Here is an 18,440-nt window from a genome sequence, read left to right on the forward strand (position 1 = left end):
GCAGTCCTGATCGGGCAGCACCCCTTTTCCACCTGCCGCTACCTCTGGTTCTACCTTGGGGGATAGGCATCCCATCAGGGCGCCCTCAGCTGCTGCTTGTTCACCCTAGCCTGTGACACCACTCTGGGAGGTTCTGGGGGCATAGGGGTAGGACATGGGCATGGCACAGACCTAGGGCACAGGAATTGGGGTACTTGGATGAACCCTGCAGGGAAGAGGGTGCATTCACAAGGGCACATGCCTCCCCAGGCCTGGGAATTTCTGTTCTCACCCCCCATGGATCAGGTCTCTAACCCAGCCTTTGTCCCGCAAATGAGAAGCCAGCCCTGCCCTCAGGGAGCTCCCAGACCCTCAGCCTAGAGGCCTGGCGAGAAGGCAGTAGGTGTGTAGCAAAAAATCTTCTAACCCACAGGCTCAGGGTGTGACCAGGGAGGGGCCGCGGAGCTGGGAAGGCTTCTCGTAGGAGGCCTTGCTTGAACACCACGAGTAGATGAGTAGACATCTGCAAAATGAGTGAAGGAGGGAAAGGCATTCCAGGCCCAGGGAACAGCTCAAGCAAAGGCCTGGGGGCCTGAGAGTCCCTGACAACACTCAGAGTCGTCACTCCCAGCAGCTCCAGCAGGACACGGTGGGTGTGTGCAGATGGGGGAGGTGTCAGGTTTGCAGCAGAAGAGTGCGAACACCAAGCCGCAGATCCTGGGCTTTTGAAAAATGTATGAATTAAATAGTCAGCGAGTCGGCTGAGATGGAGGCTGGCCAGACAGGCATAAGGGCCCTGGTGGGAAGGAGATGATACACGGGTCTCCAGAGTCTGGGGGACTGTCGCACAGTCAGGAAACACACGTGGTGCACGAGGAGTTATTGCTCCTCTGCCTTAGATGTCCTCCCTTCGGGCAGCGGCCAGAGGAGGGACGAAGGACCAGCTGGGTGCCAAGAGGCAGCCCACTTTCCTTCCAGCCGTGGCTCCTCCACCTCATTCTGGGGTGAGCGTGGCACAGGGCCATCGCAGGAGAGCGGAGGAGTAGCTTGTGGCCTCTTCACTCCCCAGGCAGGATTTCCTCCTGGTTTTGATGCATGGAAAAGGCACCTCGTCTGGGAGCAGAGGCGGGACAGTCTCTAAAACCCAGCTGCAGGCTGCCCGCCTTGGATCAGCCCCAGCAGAGCATGGCCTGCAGTTGTGGGCGGGCCTTCAAGGGAGGGACGCGGAGGGAGCTCACCCCAGACCAGTCATTGTCCCCAAGTCCCTGTCCTCAGGTCTGTCCTAAGCTGGGGGATGAAACTCATGGCTTGGGCACAGGAGCTGGTTCCTCTGGTCTCTTCCTCCCCAAGGGTCACCTCCCCCTGCCCACCTGCCCTGGGAAGGCAGCGGGCACAGCAGAACCACCTGGGCTTTGGTGTCAGAGGTGGCCTGCGTCCTGTCTTTGCCGTGTCACCGCCCTGTGATCACCACACGAAGCGTCTATCTCTGAGGTGGGAACTTGGAGGCCGCACACTTCAGGGCTGTGGTGTGGTGACCACCGTGCCCCACGTCTGCGTGGACGGAGCAGGGTCGGGTCTGCGCGGGGTCCTCCTCCCGGCCCATGGTGTGCCCCACAGGACCCGCCGGACAGCGAGGACAAGCAGAGAGGAGCGGCCGGCCACACGAGGGGCCCGGGAATGTGCCACGGGGCAGCATTCGAGCTGGACTTTGAAGGCTGAGGGCAGACTGGATGGATGGTTATAAGAGAGAGGATGACCCTGGCTGAGCGACTGGCGAGCAGGGGCTTGCAGCGGCCTGGTGGGCTCGTGCTGCTGTAAGGGTGTGAGCAGGAGTCGGGGGGGGCTTCAGGCAGAGCCCCGGGGCCCGTTTCTACATCAGAGACTCCTCAGGTGGTCGTGTAGGGGGAGCGCAGGAGGAGTGAGAAGCCTGAGGGTTCTGGGGAGAGCGGAGGGTGGGGTACTCGGCAGGGGCTGTGGGACTGGGACGGGGCAGCCTGGGCTCCCAGGAGGAGGTGCTGCATTGGGTGCTCTGTCCATCCCTCCCCAACCAGGGGCGTCGCCATGTCTGTGTCGCACCTGTGGCCTGCCCACCGCCCGGCACGGGGCCTGGCACACGGTGGGCCCCGGACAGACGGCCAGATGATACATCGGAGACCCTGAGTTTAAAAATTGGTGGTTATTCTGACAGCAATCGGCACTGATGTGCGCTCCAGATGGACAAAGCCCTTTGACAGTCAGCGTCCCCTCACCTGGAGCCCTCCTATCGGCCCTGAGTGGTGGTCACACAGTCTTAAGTTTGTAGGTGAAGAGATAAGAGAGGTCAAGGGCACTGCCCAAAGCGTCACTCACATCCAGGCCTCAGGTTCCAAATATAGGGCCGTCTCCACCTGCTCTCCTGTCCCTTCAGGGCAACATATCATTTCCACATGCCATTGGGGATCTTTCCAGATCCAGAGATGGAAAGACCACTTTCTTCTCTAGCCCTAGGGGCCATTTCTAAGTCAGGGGAATATTTTTTCCAGGACCCTCCAGGGTTTCCCAGAGAGAGTCTGGGTCCCGATCACTTCATGGGGAGCTGAAGTGGGGCCCCTGGAGGCCTGGGCAGGACTGGGGGCAGAGGATGCTGGGGCCGTTTCCAGGCTGAGTAGTGGGTCCTCTGGGGGCTGCCGAGCACCCCTCACCAGCCTCTCCCGCAGTTTGAAGGCTGCAGCAAGGCCTTCTCGCGGCTGGAGAACCTCAAGATCCACCTGCGGAGCCACACGGGCGAGAAGCCATACCTGTGCCAGCACCCAGGCTGTCAGAAGGCCTTCAGCAACTCCAGCGACCGTGCCAAGCACCAGCGCACCCACCTTGACACGGTAGGCCCGAGGCCCAAGGGCAGAGGCCGAGGGGGAAGGGGTGGGAGGTGTGCACGCTCCCTCACTTGTGTGATGCAGGCGAGCAGCCAGGGCCCGCGCAGAAACCTGCCTTCGTCCTGAGCCCTGGACCTTCTGGGCAGGATGACAGTATGCGGGGAGAGGGAAGGCCTGTCATTATAGGATGTTTATCCGATAGATAGGAGCAATTGTCCATCTCCCGGTTGGGACAAATGTCTCTCAACATTGCCCAATAGCCTGGCGAAGAGGAAGTTGAGAACCACTGCTTCTGCCTGCGGCTGCTGGCCTGGGCACCAGGGTCCAGGCATATCCCCATGGAGAGAGGGGGCTTCCCATCCTGCATCCTCTGCCCAGACCCATCAGCAGCCCCAGAGCAGACCTTCCCTGCTCTTCCCCCCCGCTGCCCCTCCTGCCCCATGGAGACAGGCCAGAACCTCTCCAGGGCTGTACTTTATCCCCTAAGCACGGTGGGTGAGGGCTTGAGGTGAACAGGGCCTCAGACTCTGGATCTGGGCCCCAGATACCTGTATGTCCACCCCCTTTCCCTCGTTTGGGCCTAACGGCATGATAACCTGCAACTTTATCACAGTGTCGGTCCCAGCATTCTGTCGCGTGCATCCAGACCTCAGCGGTTAACAGAGCACTTTCTAAAACGTCGTCTTCCACTGACCCTGCCCGTCAGGGGGTCGCTGACCCTTCTGACAGATGAGGGAAGCAGGGTTCCAGGAGGTTCAGTGCCTGCTCAGTGGGGAGGTGGCGGAACTGACCCGGAGCTGGGCCTCACACCTGTCTTACAGAGCCTGTGTGAGGGGTACGTGTGGCTTGGGAGGACCCCGCCCCCAGGTACAGCAGGAGACAGGTCTGCATCCAGAGTGTATGTCTGGGCCCCCTGCCTGTCTCTGCTCTTTGGACAAATGTTTGGGGAACCCTGCTGGTGGGGGGCTGGGAGACCTGAGTGGCCATCTGGCTCAGCCAGTCTAGGAGACAGATACACAGATGAGGAAACAGAGGCCCACAAGGGTGACTAACAACAGTGGTCAGAGCTGGAGGCCCTCTGGTCCAAGCCCTTTACTTGGACCGGAATAAGCTGGGAAAGCCAAGACCCAAAATGATGGCTGGTGGGGGAGAAGGGGGCAGAAAACATAGAGAAGTCATGCTGTGGGTGCAGGTTAGTCCCTCGGCAAGATGTTCTATACGTTTCCTTCACGACCAGTATCCCATACACTCTTCCCCAGTTTAATGTTGGTAACAACCCATAAGGTAAGGGCCATGATCCTCATTTTGCAAAGAAACTGAGACTCCGATGACGTCCCTGACTGTCACACAGCTGGTACGCGGCAAGGTCCAGTGGCTGGTGTATGAGCCCCCTGGAAAGGTGGAGCTGAGTACAGGGGACAGGGTAGGAAGGAAGAGCCCTGTTCCCAACTGAACCCAACCCTTCTCTCCACCCCTCCCCCTCTCAGGCTTCACTGTCACAGGCTGTGTTGGGGACACGAAGTGAGGAGGCATTCTCACCAACTCCTGCCTTCATTACGTTCTCACAAGCCCAGGCTTTGGGGCCCTTGGCCCCTACCCAGGCCCTGAGGGGCACAGTCTGTGCCCAAGCCGCCTAGTTAGGTCTCCCAGAGACCACAGGACAGCATCAGCACCAGGCCCGCTGCACGCCCAACCCCCAGCCTGAGCAATGTCCCTCCAGGCCTTCCAGGGTCACCTACTCTGACTTGCCCCCTTCTTCCCTCCCTCCTTGCTGCATTTCCTGGACCCAGCCCCAAAGCAACAAGCCTCTGGCCCCCACTTGGTATGTGAACAGAGCTGTGAGGCCTAGGGCAGGTCAGGCCCAGAATGAGCCCACAGGGTTATGTCAGGCCTTCATCTCCCCGAAGGTCCTGGTGAGGCCCCCTGTAGGTACAGCCACCAAGCCCAGCCCCCACTCGTGCCCATCCACACAAAAACAGCCCTGGCGATCCTACACAGCTAGGTTGCCTTCCCAGCACCCACGGCCCAGAGGCCAGTGGGTCAGCCTATGTGGGCTGGGCCTTCTTTTCCAGAAGGGACCCGGTCATGTTCCCAGCTCCCCTCTGGCGCCAGAGAACGTGGGATTCTCCCCATGGGCAGGAAAGTGGCAGAACAGACTAGAGAGAGCCAGCCAGGTTTTAACTCTGGCCCTCCACCTGGGCCCAGAGCTCCAAGGAATGTCACCTAGCCTCTCTGGGCCTCAGTTGCCTCCAACACCTACGTCATGGGGGAGCCATGGGGAAATCAACTCAAACGATGCAAGTACAGGCCTGACACGCGGTCCACACGGCAACTGCGAGTCCCTCCTTTCCCTCCTCTGACTCGCTGACGGAATGCTGACCAAACCCTGCCGTGTCCCCAGGCACTCCGAATCCTGGCTGCCCCTGCCCTGGGGGTGATCATCTCTCCTGCGCCCAGGCCAGGGGAGACCTCCTCACAGAATGTCACTGACACGCTCTTGCTGTGAGACCTTGGGCAAAGCGTCAGCCTCTCCTTCCTCCTCTGTGCTTCTCCCACAGTGGGTGTGAGGCTGGACGGGCTGCCCAGTGGAGACCTGGGGGGCCGTGTGGGCTGTGGCCCAGCGTCCTTGTTACTGAGGCTCCGGAGCCAGGGCAGTGACTCCTGCCTGGTACAGTCCCAGGGTTTCCTGAGGGCTCACAGGGGAGCGGGGCCGGAGGAATGTTCTGCACACGTCAGGCCCTGGAAAAACAAACACGGAGCTGGGCCTTGCGCCCTTTCCCGTCGAGTGTGCCTGCACACTTGGAGCTCTGTTTGTTTGTTTTTTTGGCAAGAGTGTGTGGATTTGTATCAGCATCCCCGAGGGACAGGGCCTGGGGCAGGACAGGCCGGGGCCCACGAGAGAGGATGTGTATGTGTACGTATGTGCGTGTGTTGGGGTGGGAGCCGACCCCTGGGAGAAGTGGTGTGTGGGTGTGGGTGTGTCTACACGTCTGTGTCTCACGCGGCTGGGAGGGGCAGCTCTGAGGTGCGCTCCGTCCTCCTGCCCCGCACCTTCCTTTCAGCGAGGCAAGCTCTCACTTCTCTGTCTCTTTCTTTTTGCTCTCCTCCGTTTCTTTAACCTGGCACCTGTCCGTGGCAGCACCAAGGTATGGTCGTCTCTTTCTGCTTCTCCCTCCCCGCGAGGCCCTTGGGTCTGTGGTTGGACTGGCCCCTCCTCAGGCCAGCAAGGACCGAGTTGCCTTGAGGCCGGAGAGCGGTGGGGGGACAGTTGCACTGGGTGTGTCTGACAGGGACATGGCTGTCCCTGGCACTGAATCTGAGAGGGGCCACCTTCTCCTTCTCCCCAGTCCCCTGCAGTTGCCAGAGGCCGGAGGGCCTGGAGAAACCAGAACCGTTAGGTATATTAGGGCTGAATGGTTTCAAGCCCCAATAGCAGCTGGAACCCCAAGCATGGTCCTACGGGAGCCCCTGGGGGAGAGCTCAGAATTCAGTTAGAGCCACTCCCTGAGACGGTCCCTGGGATGAATCAGAAGGGACCATCCCCCGAGGAAATGCACTCACTACCTGGTAGAGAAGGACATTGAACAAACCCAGCAGTGCTGGGTGCTCGGTGCTGCCCGGGGGAGGGTCGGGGTGGAGGTGGGAAGAAGATTCCCGAAGGGCTGGGCGGGTGGGCGCACAAGGACAGGGGCAGGAGGAGGGGTGAGAACTTCAGCTCACCCAAGTCCCAAACGGCCTTCAGTGCTGGGAGATGGGCTGTGTCAGAAGGCACGAGGGAGCCATGGAGGGGTTTCCCAAGGTGAGAGCATGGCCAGGGGCCCTCTGGCGGTGGTGGGAGGGGAGATTGGGGCACAGAGAGCAGCATGAGGCCCAGACAGGAGCAGGGGAGGCGGTAAAGGTATGGATTGGTTCCAGATGAGCAATGGCGGGGGGCGGGGGCGGCAAGGGGAAGGAGCACAAAGGGCACGGACCTCCAGTTTCCCCAGGCCTTTGTCTGAGATCTGGCTCCCTCCCGGCCTCCTGTGATCCTCGGACTGAGGAGCTGGGTTTCTTATGGACCAGAGAGCAATCTGGGGTCTCTGGACCCACTGCAAGGTGTGGTTAGTCACTCCCAGCCTGGGGCCCTGCCATACTCCAGCTTGGCCCTGTGCTGTCCCCTCTCTTCCCCCTCCTCCTCCTCCTTTCCAAGGCAGCCACCTCACCGTACTCCTTGTCCACTCGTGCCTTCTCTGCAGCTGTGGGCCTAAAGGGTGTCCTTTCCTCAGGGCCAGTGTCCGAGCTGGGAGAATCCTTAGAATTCAGGTGGCTCCATTTTGCAAGGGAGAAACGTGAGACTCAGAGATGGGAGGTGACTTCTCTGAGGTCCCAGCATGAGGGTAGAATGGAGACACAACCCGTCCTTCACTCTGAGGCCCATGGGCGGCGCTGGCTGAGTCTGACCCCTCCTGGCTGTGGATACTGGGGGAGGGACCGGCTGTGAGCCGGTAGCCTGCCCCCTCCCCGCTGTGGGTCACACAGTGCGACCTTGGGCTGACAGACGGCCCCTGCCTCACGCCGCCTCTGCCTCTCTGATGTTACAGAAGCCCTACGCCTGTCAGATCCCTGGGTGCTCGAAGCGCTACACGGACCCCAGCTCCCTCCGCAAGCACGTGAAGGCCCATTCAGCCAAAGAGCAGCAGGCGCATAAGAAGGTAAGACAGTCTCCATTCCAGGCCCGCCTCTGCCGGCGCCCCCCTGGCCTCACAGACACCTGCCCAGCAACAAGCCAGGTACCTGCACTCTTGCCTGCATTCACCCTTCTGCACACCCGAGGATGCTGCCGTCCATCATCCGTGACCTGCCTCCCACCGAGTTCATTTCCTCACCTCCAGTCGGCCAGACATCTATCCACCCACAGACCACCCACCAGCTTCTCTGTCGTCCATCTGCCCCCTCGCCCTGGCTCGCTTAGTAAACATTTGATGGCAGGCCCTGTGTAGGCATTGAGGATGCAAAAATGGAAAACCATGGTGCCCTCCTCCAGTGGGAACCTGGCAGGGAGAGACAGACATAAAGAGATCATTCAGTAGAATAGAATAAAGACAATAGAGGTCTGCAGAGACTAGTCAGGGGCACAGAGAAGGGGGCCTTAGCCTGTCGGGGTGGGAGCGCAGTTGTGTGCGCTCTGGAACCAGCCTGCCTTGGGCATAGCTCTGGGCCCCTTTGTTCTTCACGTTCCTCAGCTGTCCGATGGGGGCAACAGAGGACTTGCTTTAGAGCATTGTCATGAAGATTATGTGAGTAAATATACATCAAGGGTGTAGAACAGTACTTGGCCCAAAGTAAAGGCCCAGAACAGAAGTTGGTGCGTGTTGTCATGAAATCTGGAAGGGGTAAGCATTGGGCAGGCGAAGCCCCTCAGGAGAGCGTGCCCCAGGGAGTGACTGAAGCTGAAACAGCGGGCACCCTGCCTGCCTCGAGGCCAAGCAGCCCCTGCCGGGGGCAGGCATGACAGGCCCAAAGCTCTACCGAGGAGTTTGGGCTGTCCCGAGGATGGTGGGTGCCATGGGGGGGGGGGGGGCGTCTTAAGCAGAGAATGTCATCTTGGAAGACAGCACTTGAGGCTGTGTGGAGAATGGGTTGGGCTGGTTGGAGGGGATCCTGAGGTAGGGAGGCCACTGCTGAGGAGCAGGAGAGGTAGTGGGGGCTGGCTGAGGCGGGAGAAGGGGGGTGCCAGAGGAGCCACAGAGGTGGACTCTGGGAGGCAGGATGGTGGCAGCCCCCTTGACAAGGACCGAGGATCTAGGAAAGAAGCAGGCTTGCAGGAGAAAGCAGTGAGCTGTTTTGGACAAGGAATGTGGGCGCCGCAGAGGGACCCAGTGCAGTGGGGGGATGGGACTGCTACTCGGGGCCCAGCCCACCTCTGGGCTCAACCCACATCTCCAGAAGAGCACCAGGGCCATGGGACACAGGTACTTGAGTGCAAGGGAGGGTGGGGGTGGGGATGAAGAGAAACACCCAGGCCAGTCCAGGGAGAACAGCGTGACCGTGGAGGGTAGAGCAGGGAGAGCTTCTTAACTTGCTCTGCAAGACTTACGCAGTACCTACTGTTTTCCAAGCACTGTTTTAAGAACTCTGGCTAGAGCTGTAAGTAAAGCAGAGAAAGGCAGAGAGGCTGGAGAAAGTGGCCTGCATCAGTCGCGTGGGCTGGGGGTGCCCAGAGCTTGGCCTGGGCCAAGCAAGCCTCCACTGGAAAGACACTGGGGTGGGGGGCAGCCAGGCTTGAGGCTTCAGTCTTCATCCTGCAGGCAGTAGGGAGACCCTGGGAGCAGTAGAGCAGAAAAGGGACACGGTCCAAGCGTGCACCTGAGCTGGCCGGTGAAAACACCCCATCTGTCCTCGCTCCGACGAGGGAGGGACGAGTTGAACCCAGTGCAGAGTCCTGCAGCACAGGAGTGACAGAGCCAGGGTCCCACCCCAGACCGGCCTGCCCCAGGGCCTGAGCTCTCTCCTCTGCTCTCAGGTTGAAGGGCCTGAGCAGGGATGGGGAATGGCCCAGGCTCCATGCCAAGGCGGCTTCTATCCCGAGCAGACTGGTGCCCGAGGACCAGAATCCTGCCCTGGTTTTCCCAGGCCCCGTGCTTGGCTCGCACTGAGCCCCAGGGACCTGAGGCCACAGATCTGCAAACTTCCCAACCATAAGCATCCATTAGGAGCCATTGGGGATGATGTATCTTTCTGGGTAAAGCGACCCTTGTATTATGACAGCTCCTTGGCAGCCCTGCTATGTTTCAGAGAGAATTAGAAATGCTTTTCTTCCTTAATTCTCCTCTCCTGCTGCTCCTAATCCGATTGACATTGCGGTCTGCGAGAACATGCCTTGACCCTCTTTTGCCAGAAACTGAATTTACATGGAAAGCAGCTGCTGGGCCAGGGAGCTGAGGGTCCGTCGGGAGGCTGGGCGTGCCGTCCCCAAGCCTGGGTGCTGGCCCTCTGGCCTGGGAGGGTGGGAAAAACCTGGGCACTGACTCTCAGCTGCTTTGTAACATGGAACAAGGCTCTCACCTTCTCTGGGCCGGTTTTGTCCTAGGTAAAATGAGAGTCTGGACACGTCAATCTTTGGAGCTCTGATAGTCAGGCTTTGGGATTTCCCTGGGAGAGGGGGCCCTCCCCACCCAGGTGCAGGCCTGCCTCATCGCCCCATGTCCCAAGGGCCTCAACCAGCCATGCCCTGTCTCCATCTGGCCTATCTGGGGAGGTGAAGAATTTTGGGGATATGGAGCTCAAGTCTGCCTTTAAGACAGCTGAGGGTTATTGGCCAAAGATTTGCCAGCCAATGACCTCCAGTCCATATATAGATCCGGCGTGCCCACTGTCACATGACCACGCGGGACTCGGCCAGCTGGGGTCAGCCGGTACCTTCAGCAAGCTCCTTTGTACCTGTCCTTTCCATACTCCACACAGCAGCCTGGGGTGGGGGGCAGTTGTCGTTGCTCATTACAGGCAGGGGCGAGCCAGAGAGGTTGAGTTACTTGTCCAGTGTCACACAGGGAGTGAGAAGAGATGGGTTGGAATTTGAACCCAGGTCTTCTGTCTCTAGCCCTAGACTGTTTCCACTATGCCTGTGTCAGGAAGAAAGAAGGAGTGGGGGAAAGAGGGGAGGAAGGAAAGACACTTTCTATGTACCCACTATATGTTACTTTACCCACATGAGTTCACTGTGGCAGCCACGAGAATGGGCCACACAGTGGCTGCTTGGGGGAGGCCCCAGTTGCTGTACTTGGCCGCCCATCTGGGCCCGTGCATGTGAGACTGCGCCTCCTGTAGGCTACTCCAGCCAAGAACTGAGTGTGGCAGGCCCTGCGGGGACACTGAGGCAAGACCCCTGCCCAGGAGACACGGGACCCCCTGACTTCCAACACAGCACAGCTCCCTGAGGACTCCTAGTCTAGGATGCTTCCACCAACTTCGTTCCCTCCCTCCCTCCTTCACTCTGGGTCAGACTTGTAACTCAGCCCACGGCTCTCCCAGCCTGCCCAGCTCTGGTTTTCTCTCATGCACACACTTCCCCTGTTAAAATCTTTGCCTGTTCACTCTTACGTTAGCGTCGGCCTCTCAGCCCTGAACTAACCCAGTGTATACAACTAGCTCCATTTTACAGATGGGGAAGCTGAGGTGCAGTGAGGTGAAGGGTCTTACCCTGGTCTTACCATCCTTCCTGCCCTGTCCCCTAAACCGAGGGTTGCCGGCGGGCAGGTGGTCTCGCACAGACACCCTCTCTCCCTCTGCTTGTTCCTCAGCTGCACGCAGGCCCTGAGCCCGAGGCCGACGTCCTGACCGAGTGTTTGGCCCTGCAGCAGCTCCATGGGTCCACACAGCTGGCCGCCAGCGACAGGAAGGGGGGCCGCACCCTGGGCCAGGAGTTGCTCCCAGGTACGCGTGCAGGGAGGCAGGGCCAGGGGCACGGCCCTGCAGGAAGACGGCAATGCTCTGTGGGCTCCCAGGGGCCACGTGGGCACCCACTCCTCTGGCACACATTCCTTCACCCTCTTCTGTGGCTCCATTGCCCACAGGAGGAAGCCCGGGCTCCTTTCAGCCTGGCCGTCGAGGCCTCACGGGGCCAGGCGCACCCCACCCTTGGCACATCAAACCCAGTTCCCTGAACATCCCGTGCTCCCTCTCATCTCCAAGCCACTGTATACGCCTTGCCGGCCTCCTCACCCCTACCCTTTACTCCTGCACTTCCTTCAGGCCCCACGTCAGGGTTCAGGCCCAGGCCTCAAGCTGGAGTCGCGTGTGCCCCACCAGAGCTCCAAACCACAACAACCGGCTGCGGAGGAGAAGCCCGAGGCTCGGAGAGGGTGGACCACTTGGTCATAATCCTTCCAGCTTCTTAAACTCTGCGGCCCAGACATGGAGCCCCTCGGCCCCTGGGATGCTGCAGGCCCGTCCAGCCGGACACGCAGAGCCTCTGGTCCAACTGAGGTAGCCTGCCTGTCCTCCCTGGCAGCTGCGCGGGTCTCGGGCCCCAGCAGGAAACCCTCGCTGAGTGGCTGGCGGTGTGGCCTGAGGGGGGATTCCCGCTGACAAGACTGGTGCTCTGCCCTCCACTCCCCCCAAAGAAACCGTAGTACCAGAGCAGAAAGCTCTTCCCACCCTCTGGGATTTCTTGAATTACTCTAACTATTTTAAACATTTTTTTGTTTTCTAATTTTTAATGCTTTCCCCTCAGTGTTGAAGTAGCAGCAGATTTAAAACTATGTCAAAGCCCCTACCAAACAGCCTCAGGAAGGGAAGGCGTTTACGCTTTCTCTGGGTCGCCCTTCACAGGGATCTGTGCTCACAAAGGTCCACAAGGGCAAGGACGCCCCAGGAGGATGGGTCTATGGAGCAGGGATCACACCCTCTTCATGGGCTGCTTCTCACCAGGTCAGAGTTGCTAAAATAGCAGGCAAGAAGAGACCCTGGGGACAACGGCTGTGTTGAGGATTCCGAGGCCCAGCAGGGAAGAGGCCTGTGACTGATTAGCAGCGGCTGCCCTGGGGCAGAGGGCCCTGCAGCCCCATCATTTTTACCCTGGGAGGACTCAGAATTGGGCAGGAGGAGGACTGACCCAAGGTCATGTGGAGAAGTCAGCAGCAGATCCAGGCTGGAAGTCTGTTCTCGCAGACACGAGGCCAGGGCCTATCCCAGGGAGAAGGGCCAGGCCCACCATAGCCATCTCTTGAGCACCTGCATGGGCTGGTCACTAAACGAACATCCTCTCATTCAGTCCCCATGAGCCCATGCTGTGGATGAGAAGCCGAGTCACTGAGGCCGCATCAGGGATGGGACGGGCGTTAGGGTAACACCACGCCTGTCCAGGCTTGCTCTGACAGCGAGCGAGTGGTGTCTTCCCTGCCTCAAACCTCGGTTTCTCCCCCAGACCTGCTGTGACAGCAAATGTGATTGCGACGTGATCGCGTCTATAACCCAGTGTGGCAGATAATTTTATCCTGATTATTGTTGTTGCTCGCGGTGAATGAGAAGAGTAACTGTTGATTCACCCATCTCGTTATAACACATGGCCAACTGTTACCGAATGTGTGCCAGGAGCCGTTCTGGGGACTGTACGTGTACATGTTAACAGAATCCTCACGGCAGCCTCAGAAAGTACATGCTACTATGCTCTTCCTTTTCCAGATGAGGAAACGGAGTCCTCGAGAGCTTAAGTACCGTTTTGCTGAGGCTCCACAGCCAGTAAGTGGCAGAGGCCAGACTTGAACCTGGGCTGTGTGGCCACAGGCGGTGCCCTTAATCCGACAGTCCGCTGCCTCCCTGCTCGATGCTGCACCGCGGCATCCTGGCACCTGCTGTGTACCTGGCCCCGTGCTGGTCCCTGTCCTCAGGCTGCTTCCAGCACCGCGGGGAGACCAGGACCAGCCAGGCAGACCCAGAAGTTCTGGACCTCTCTGCGTGTCAGCTGGCCACACGGCAAATGCCTGAGGCGCAGTTAGGAACAGATGTTAGGGCCAGAAGTCAAGCACTCGTGGCTGATGATTCATGACGCTGATTTATAGCCTCCAGTGGTGCATTCTGGGGAGAGGCCAGCAGGCTCCACGGCGTTCCCCCCCCCCCGCCACCCCTCATGACACAGTGACATCCTCATTGCCATCGCTGTCTGTCCACATGCTCAGCACGCCTAGCCCACCCTGCGTCTGTCTGCACGGCTGGACAAGAGAAGGTGGGCAAAGGCAGGGGAAAACGGGGCAGATTCAAGGAGTGTTAGGACAGAGGAGTCCAGAACAGAGGGGTGAGGGAGAGAGAAGAGCTCGCCAGGGTGACATCAAATTTTTGTTGTCTAACGATAGGAAAGTCCCAAGAGCTTGTCTCTCATCAGGAAGGCCCAGCTCTCTTCACAGGAAACCCTCAGGAGCTTAGCTGGCAGGCTCCTTTAGCAGACCCAGGGTGTAATATGATGGGCAGTGGGGTTATAAAAGCACGAGGTCAGCAAGGCTGAGGGAGAGAGAGCAGAATTTATCAGGATTCTAGGCCTTCCTAGCTGTCAGGCCCCCAAATTGGTTCAAGATGGCAGGTGAAGCAGTGCTCAGGAGAGTGGTGAGTGGAGCAAAGCATGAGCAGCACCGAGCCAGGCTCTATCCCCAGAAGTCCCCTCTGGTGCCTTCCTGACCAAGCTGGGGAGGGATGGTGGTGAGGGACGTGGTGGATGGATGGTTGGGGCTGCCCATGGGAGCAGAGGTTCCCAAGATGGGAAGGGAAAGGACTGGAGCTGAGAGGCAGAGGGCCCCCAAGAGCCCATTCAGAGTCCCGGGGTCTCACAGCCAGCCCACAGTGAAGCCTGGACCATAGGCCCCTACGAGGACGATTTTGGACATAGCCTGAGCTGGAGCTCCAGGTCAGTTCCTGGGCCTGGCTTTAAATGGACTTTCTTTTGGTATCACTTGGGAGGCTTGATTCGCTGCAGTTGAGGCTTGGAGCTTGCCATCCCTGCCCTGGCCCTACTCAGTTCCTGGTAGTAGCCTCCTGAATTGCAGGCCTGGACGAAAGGGGGCAACCTGGGATGGGCTAGCCTTGGAACCCCAGCCACCGGAGAATGTCAAAGTTCGTTCTTGACTCCATCCATGAAAAGAGTGTGCTGTGTGCTCAGATGGTCCTCATGGTAAAGAGCATTGGGTCTGAACCCACGATGACCGGGGTGCCGTGCAAACTGTAGCAGCTGACCCAGTTCCCACCACCATCTGTCCCCTCTGTCCACGGCTGGGTGTGGTCCCCAGGTCTGCAGTCGTCCCGGGCCATCAACTGGATGACTTAATTTCTAGGAAAATTATGGCAATTTCTATTAAAATTCAAATAAATGTGGCCAGATTTTAAAAGGAACAAAATTGGCCCCATTTTTTTCAGATAAAATGGAGAAAAACCTGCCACCCCTGCTGTGTCTCTCTCAGGCTCTAGTCCCAGAGTAGGCGTCCATTCTCCCCTCTAATTGGGGTTCCTTGGTGAAGGCATTTGGGAAGCACTGGCCTCAGTAGCTGCTCCCAGACCCTCAGTTAGGCCCCTGGATCAACATCTGACTATGACCTAATGTCCCCCATTTGATTCATCCCCCACCTGTCTTCTTAACAAGGGTAAGACCCTTGGGAGTAAAAGTGATAGAAGGTGGTATCACCCTGCAGGCGTCTTCTAGAGGTTTAGAATCGTAGATGAGAGTATGACTGCCTCCACTCCTCCGTCAGGAGCCTTGTGTCATATACAGCCTATACAACTGTCTGTGGCATCCCTTCTCATAGGTCTCCTGGGCCAGCCTGCCATCCAGCTAGCACCATCATCCTGTCTTTGGGACCCCTCACAGTGGACATCCAGGCTGTGCTTGCACGTCTCTGGGGGCGGGTAGTTCATTTCCACCAAAGGCAGCCCGTTACCCTACAGCACTCTGCGTGTGAGAAGTACGGCTAAGCCCTGAGTCTCTCTCAAGCTGCTCTCCATTCCAGGACCCCTGTCTGCTTCTGGGGCTACTCGGAACAGCTTGAGGCAGCATGCTCCATACAACCCCCCACCCTAAAAAAATGCGCGCACACACACACACACCCAGCCTGACCAGCTGATGCCTCTGACAGGCCCTTGTCAGTCCACCTCTGCTTTCAGGATAGCCTCAGCCCCCACAGCCCTGCAGCCAGGGCATGAGCAACGGAGCCGGGCCGTCCTCCCCTCGTTTGGGCCCCGACCTCCTGTTAATACCACCCCACTGGTTTTCCTCCGTGTGTGTGTCTTTCTGCCAGTAGGCACACAGCTCCTGGGTTGTTCACAACCACCTCTAGGGCGTGGCCCAAGCCCAGTGGTATTTGTTTGCTTCCCTGCAGGCGTGTATCCTGGCTCCATCACCCCCCATAACGGGCTCGCATCGGGCATCCTGCCCCCCATGCACGAGGTCCCTTCCAGGCACCACCCCCTGGACGCCAGCACCAGTTCCCACCACCATCTGTCCCCTCTGCCCACGGCTGAGAGCACCAGGGACGGGTACGTACAGCAGGCTGGTCCTCCGGGACAGCGAGCAGGCACCTGCTCGGGAGGCAGGTGAGGGCAGGCGTCCTGCGCAATTTTCGGTTGTTACTGATAATGCAGACGGTGGGCATTTATGCAGCACTTGCTGTGTACCGTACCCTGTACCGAACACCTCCCGTGCACGGTTTCATTGGCACCTCGCAGCCACACAGCAGGTAGAGGGTGTTGGCACCTGGACTTGCTGACGCCTGCCTCGTGTCCTCCTCCCCCGTGAGGGTGGCTGAGGAAGGCGCCGTGCCCCGTCCCGCACCCCGGACTGCCATGCCAGGCGCCCTCGGGGGCCTCACTCTGGCTTCTCTTTGGCTCACACTGTGGGTTTGGTGAGCAGACTGCCCACTGCCCACTCCAGGGGTGCTCATCTGGCCCTCACCCCCACTTCTGGCCGCGGCAGCTGTGGTCACTGCCCTGCCTTCGGGGACTGTCCAGGGACCCCTCGTGCAGGATCACTGCAAGCAGGAGTGGCCTCTTCCTGTATTCAATGTGGTTCCCATTGTGGCCACTTAATTGGCTGGAAATGGTAAATGTGCTAATTGCTGGCCCCTGGTGCTGCCAAAGTCTGTTTTCCTTGCAAATGGGCAGAGGGTGGTCACATAGCCCCACCGTCTGCCCTCCCCGCCACTTTCACTTACCGCTAGCAGGACTTGATCAAACTTGTCCCCCAAGGCCTGGCCTCAGTACCTTCCACCTCCTCTGCCCTTCCTCCCCAAGGCCACAGCCTTAGTCTTGGCATCGGCCTGCCTGTGCCTGGGGCCAGCCTGGCTTCATCACCAAATCTGTTGTCCAGGGCTCCTAACCAGGCTCCTGCCACTCACTCATCCGTTCATTCAGCGTCCAGTTATTGAGCCCTTGGTGTGGGCTGGCCCTGGACCCCGTGCTGGAGCCACCGATGACCCCAGCCCTGGAGAAGCTAACCATGAGGAGGGGACATAGACCTGCAGGGATTGACGTTGCAGGACAAGGGCTCTGAGGGAAGAAGCAGAAGGGGCTGTGGGCGCCCAGAGGAGAACCCAGTGCGGTGGGGGACAGCGCAGGGAAGGCTTCCTGGAGGTGATGCTAGGCCGGGCCTCCACAGTTAAGTAGCAGTTGACTGAGTGGAGGGATAGGAGCAGTGAGTAGGCGTGGTGAGAGCTTGGCGTGTTCTGGGGAACATGCACCTTCCTTTGAGGTGACAAGCTCAGGAGGGAGGTCGCCAGGGCCAGATCACCCAGCCTGTGGCGGGACTATATCCGAAGGGTGCCAAGTGGTGATGTGGTCGGTTTGGGGAGGACGGCGTGGCTCGCAGCGTGGGGCTGGTTGCTAGGGGCAGCATCGAATGTGTGTGGGTGGCGGCCTGAGCCAGAGCTGGTGGGTGGGGAGGAGGACCACAGGGAGGCATTAGTGACAGAGAATCAGTGGGCCTCTAGGAAACGCTGGCTGGGCAGGGAGAGGAGGAGCCACCAGGGATGAGCCCCTGGGGAGGCAGAAGTGCTGTTCATGGAGAAGGGGAAGACTGTGGTGAGTGGGTGGAGAGCCACGAAGAGGCAGCCTGATGGGGTGCAAAAGGGGACCCAGAGATCAGGCCTCCCTGAGCCTCAGTTTCCTCCTCTGTAAAATGGGTATTAAGATATCCTCCTCTAGGAAGGTGGTGAGGGTCAGCCATGCCTGACATACATGTGCCTGGCACTGTACATGTCATCTGGTGCAGGTTCCACGGACACCGAGCCCCTGGACCCCATCCACCCACCCACCGGCTCAAGCCACCTGCTCACCCACCAGCCAGCCCCAAAATATCTCCAACCAAACTAAAATAAACCACCGAGGCCTTTCCCCACTCAGGCCTGTGCACTCTGCTCCACCTCATTCATCACCTGCCTGCCTCCTGCGTAAGTGCCCGTCAGGAATTCCTGCAGCGAGAGGCAGAGTGCTGACAAGACCAGGACGGCCCAGCCCGCCGTCTAACCGCCCGTGTCTGTGGGAGCGAGGGCTCGAGTCCTCCCAACCGGCCAGGCGCCTGGGCTCCGTCGGCTGGGCTGCGGGAGAGGAGAGCCCTCAAGCCTAAGACCAGGCCCAGGCCCAGCCTGAATGGGTTTTTTTTTTTCAGCCCCTCGGAAGAGAGGTAAGGCACGGGGGGAAGGCCTTCAGCCTCCCCTTCCTGCCAAAGTCAACAGGGAAGGCCACTCGCGGCTCCCCGGTGGTTTGCTGGGACGTTTAAATAGCTTGACAGAATTATCTGATTCACTCAAAAATATGCTAAGAGGGCCCGACTTCATGACCAAATTTATTTACCCTGGCTCAGGGAAGACGCTGAAAGGGCGGTTTTTTTCCCTAGCCCCATACGAGGTATGAAGCCCTCAGTGTGCCAAGCCAGTGAGGTTTTATATTAATTTTTATAGGTTCCAATTGAAGCAAAAATATTTGATTTAGGAATCATTTGCATGACTCAGAAGAGGAGCTCCAGATGCTCTTTTTTCCTTTTAAAGAGTTCAGGTAGAGCAGCGTAACCTCAGCCTTCATGTCTGCTGCCGAGAGAGTCGTGTTCTGTTTAATTTCACTGGCTGTGAAGGTGGCAAATGTGAATTTATGGCAGGTTTG

The 18,440-nt window shown here is 58.8% G+C and overlaps 1 protein-coding gene across 4 annotated transcripts in view; it reads left to right on the top strand.

The window, feature by feature from the left end:
* Window positions 1–18,440, top strand: part of GLIS1 (GLIS family zinc finger 1) — a 223,851-nt gene that overhangs the window by 199,325 nt on the left and 6,086 nt on the right. For 3 of the 4 annotated variants that reach the window (XM_064589120.1, XM_045897659.3, XM_064589122.1), the window contains 4 exons: window positions 2,676–2,837; window positions 7,412–7,522; window positions 11,111–11,243; window positions 15,668–15,824. In XM_064589120.1, the coding sequence (XP_064445190.1) occupies window positions 2,676–2,837; window positions 7,412–7,522; window positions 11,111–11,243; window positions 15,668–15,824 (563 nt within the window). The remainder of the gene's footprint in view (window positions 1–2,675; window positions 2,838–7,411; window positions 7,523–11,110; window positions 11,244–15,667; window positions 15,825–18,440) is intronic. The other variant, XM_064589121.1, reaches the window with a different exon arrangement.

This window comes from Mirounga angustirostris, unplaced genomic scaffold (genome assembly GCF_029215605.1).
Source record: "Mirounga angustirostris isolate CCGP_5_RB_7025 unplaced genomic scaffold, mMirAng1.0.hap1 SCAF_4, whole genome shotgun sequence".
Lineage (NCBI taxonomy): Eukaryota > Metazoa > Chordata > Mammalia > Carnivora > Phocidae > Mirounga > Mirounga angustirostris.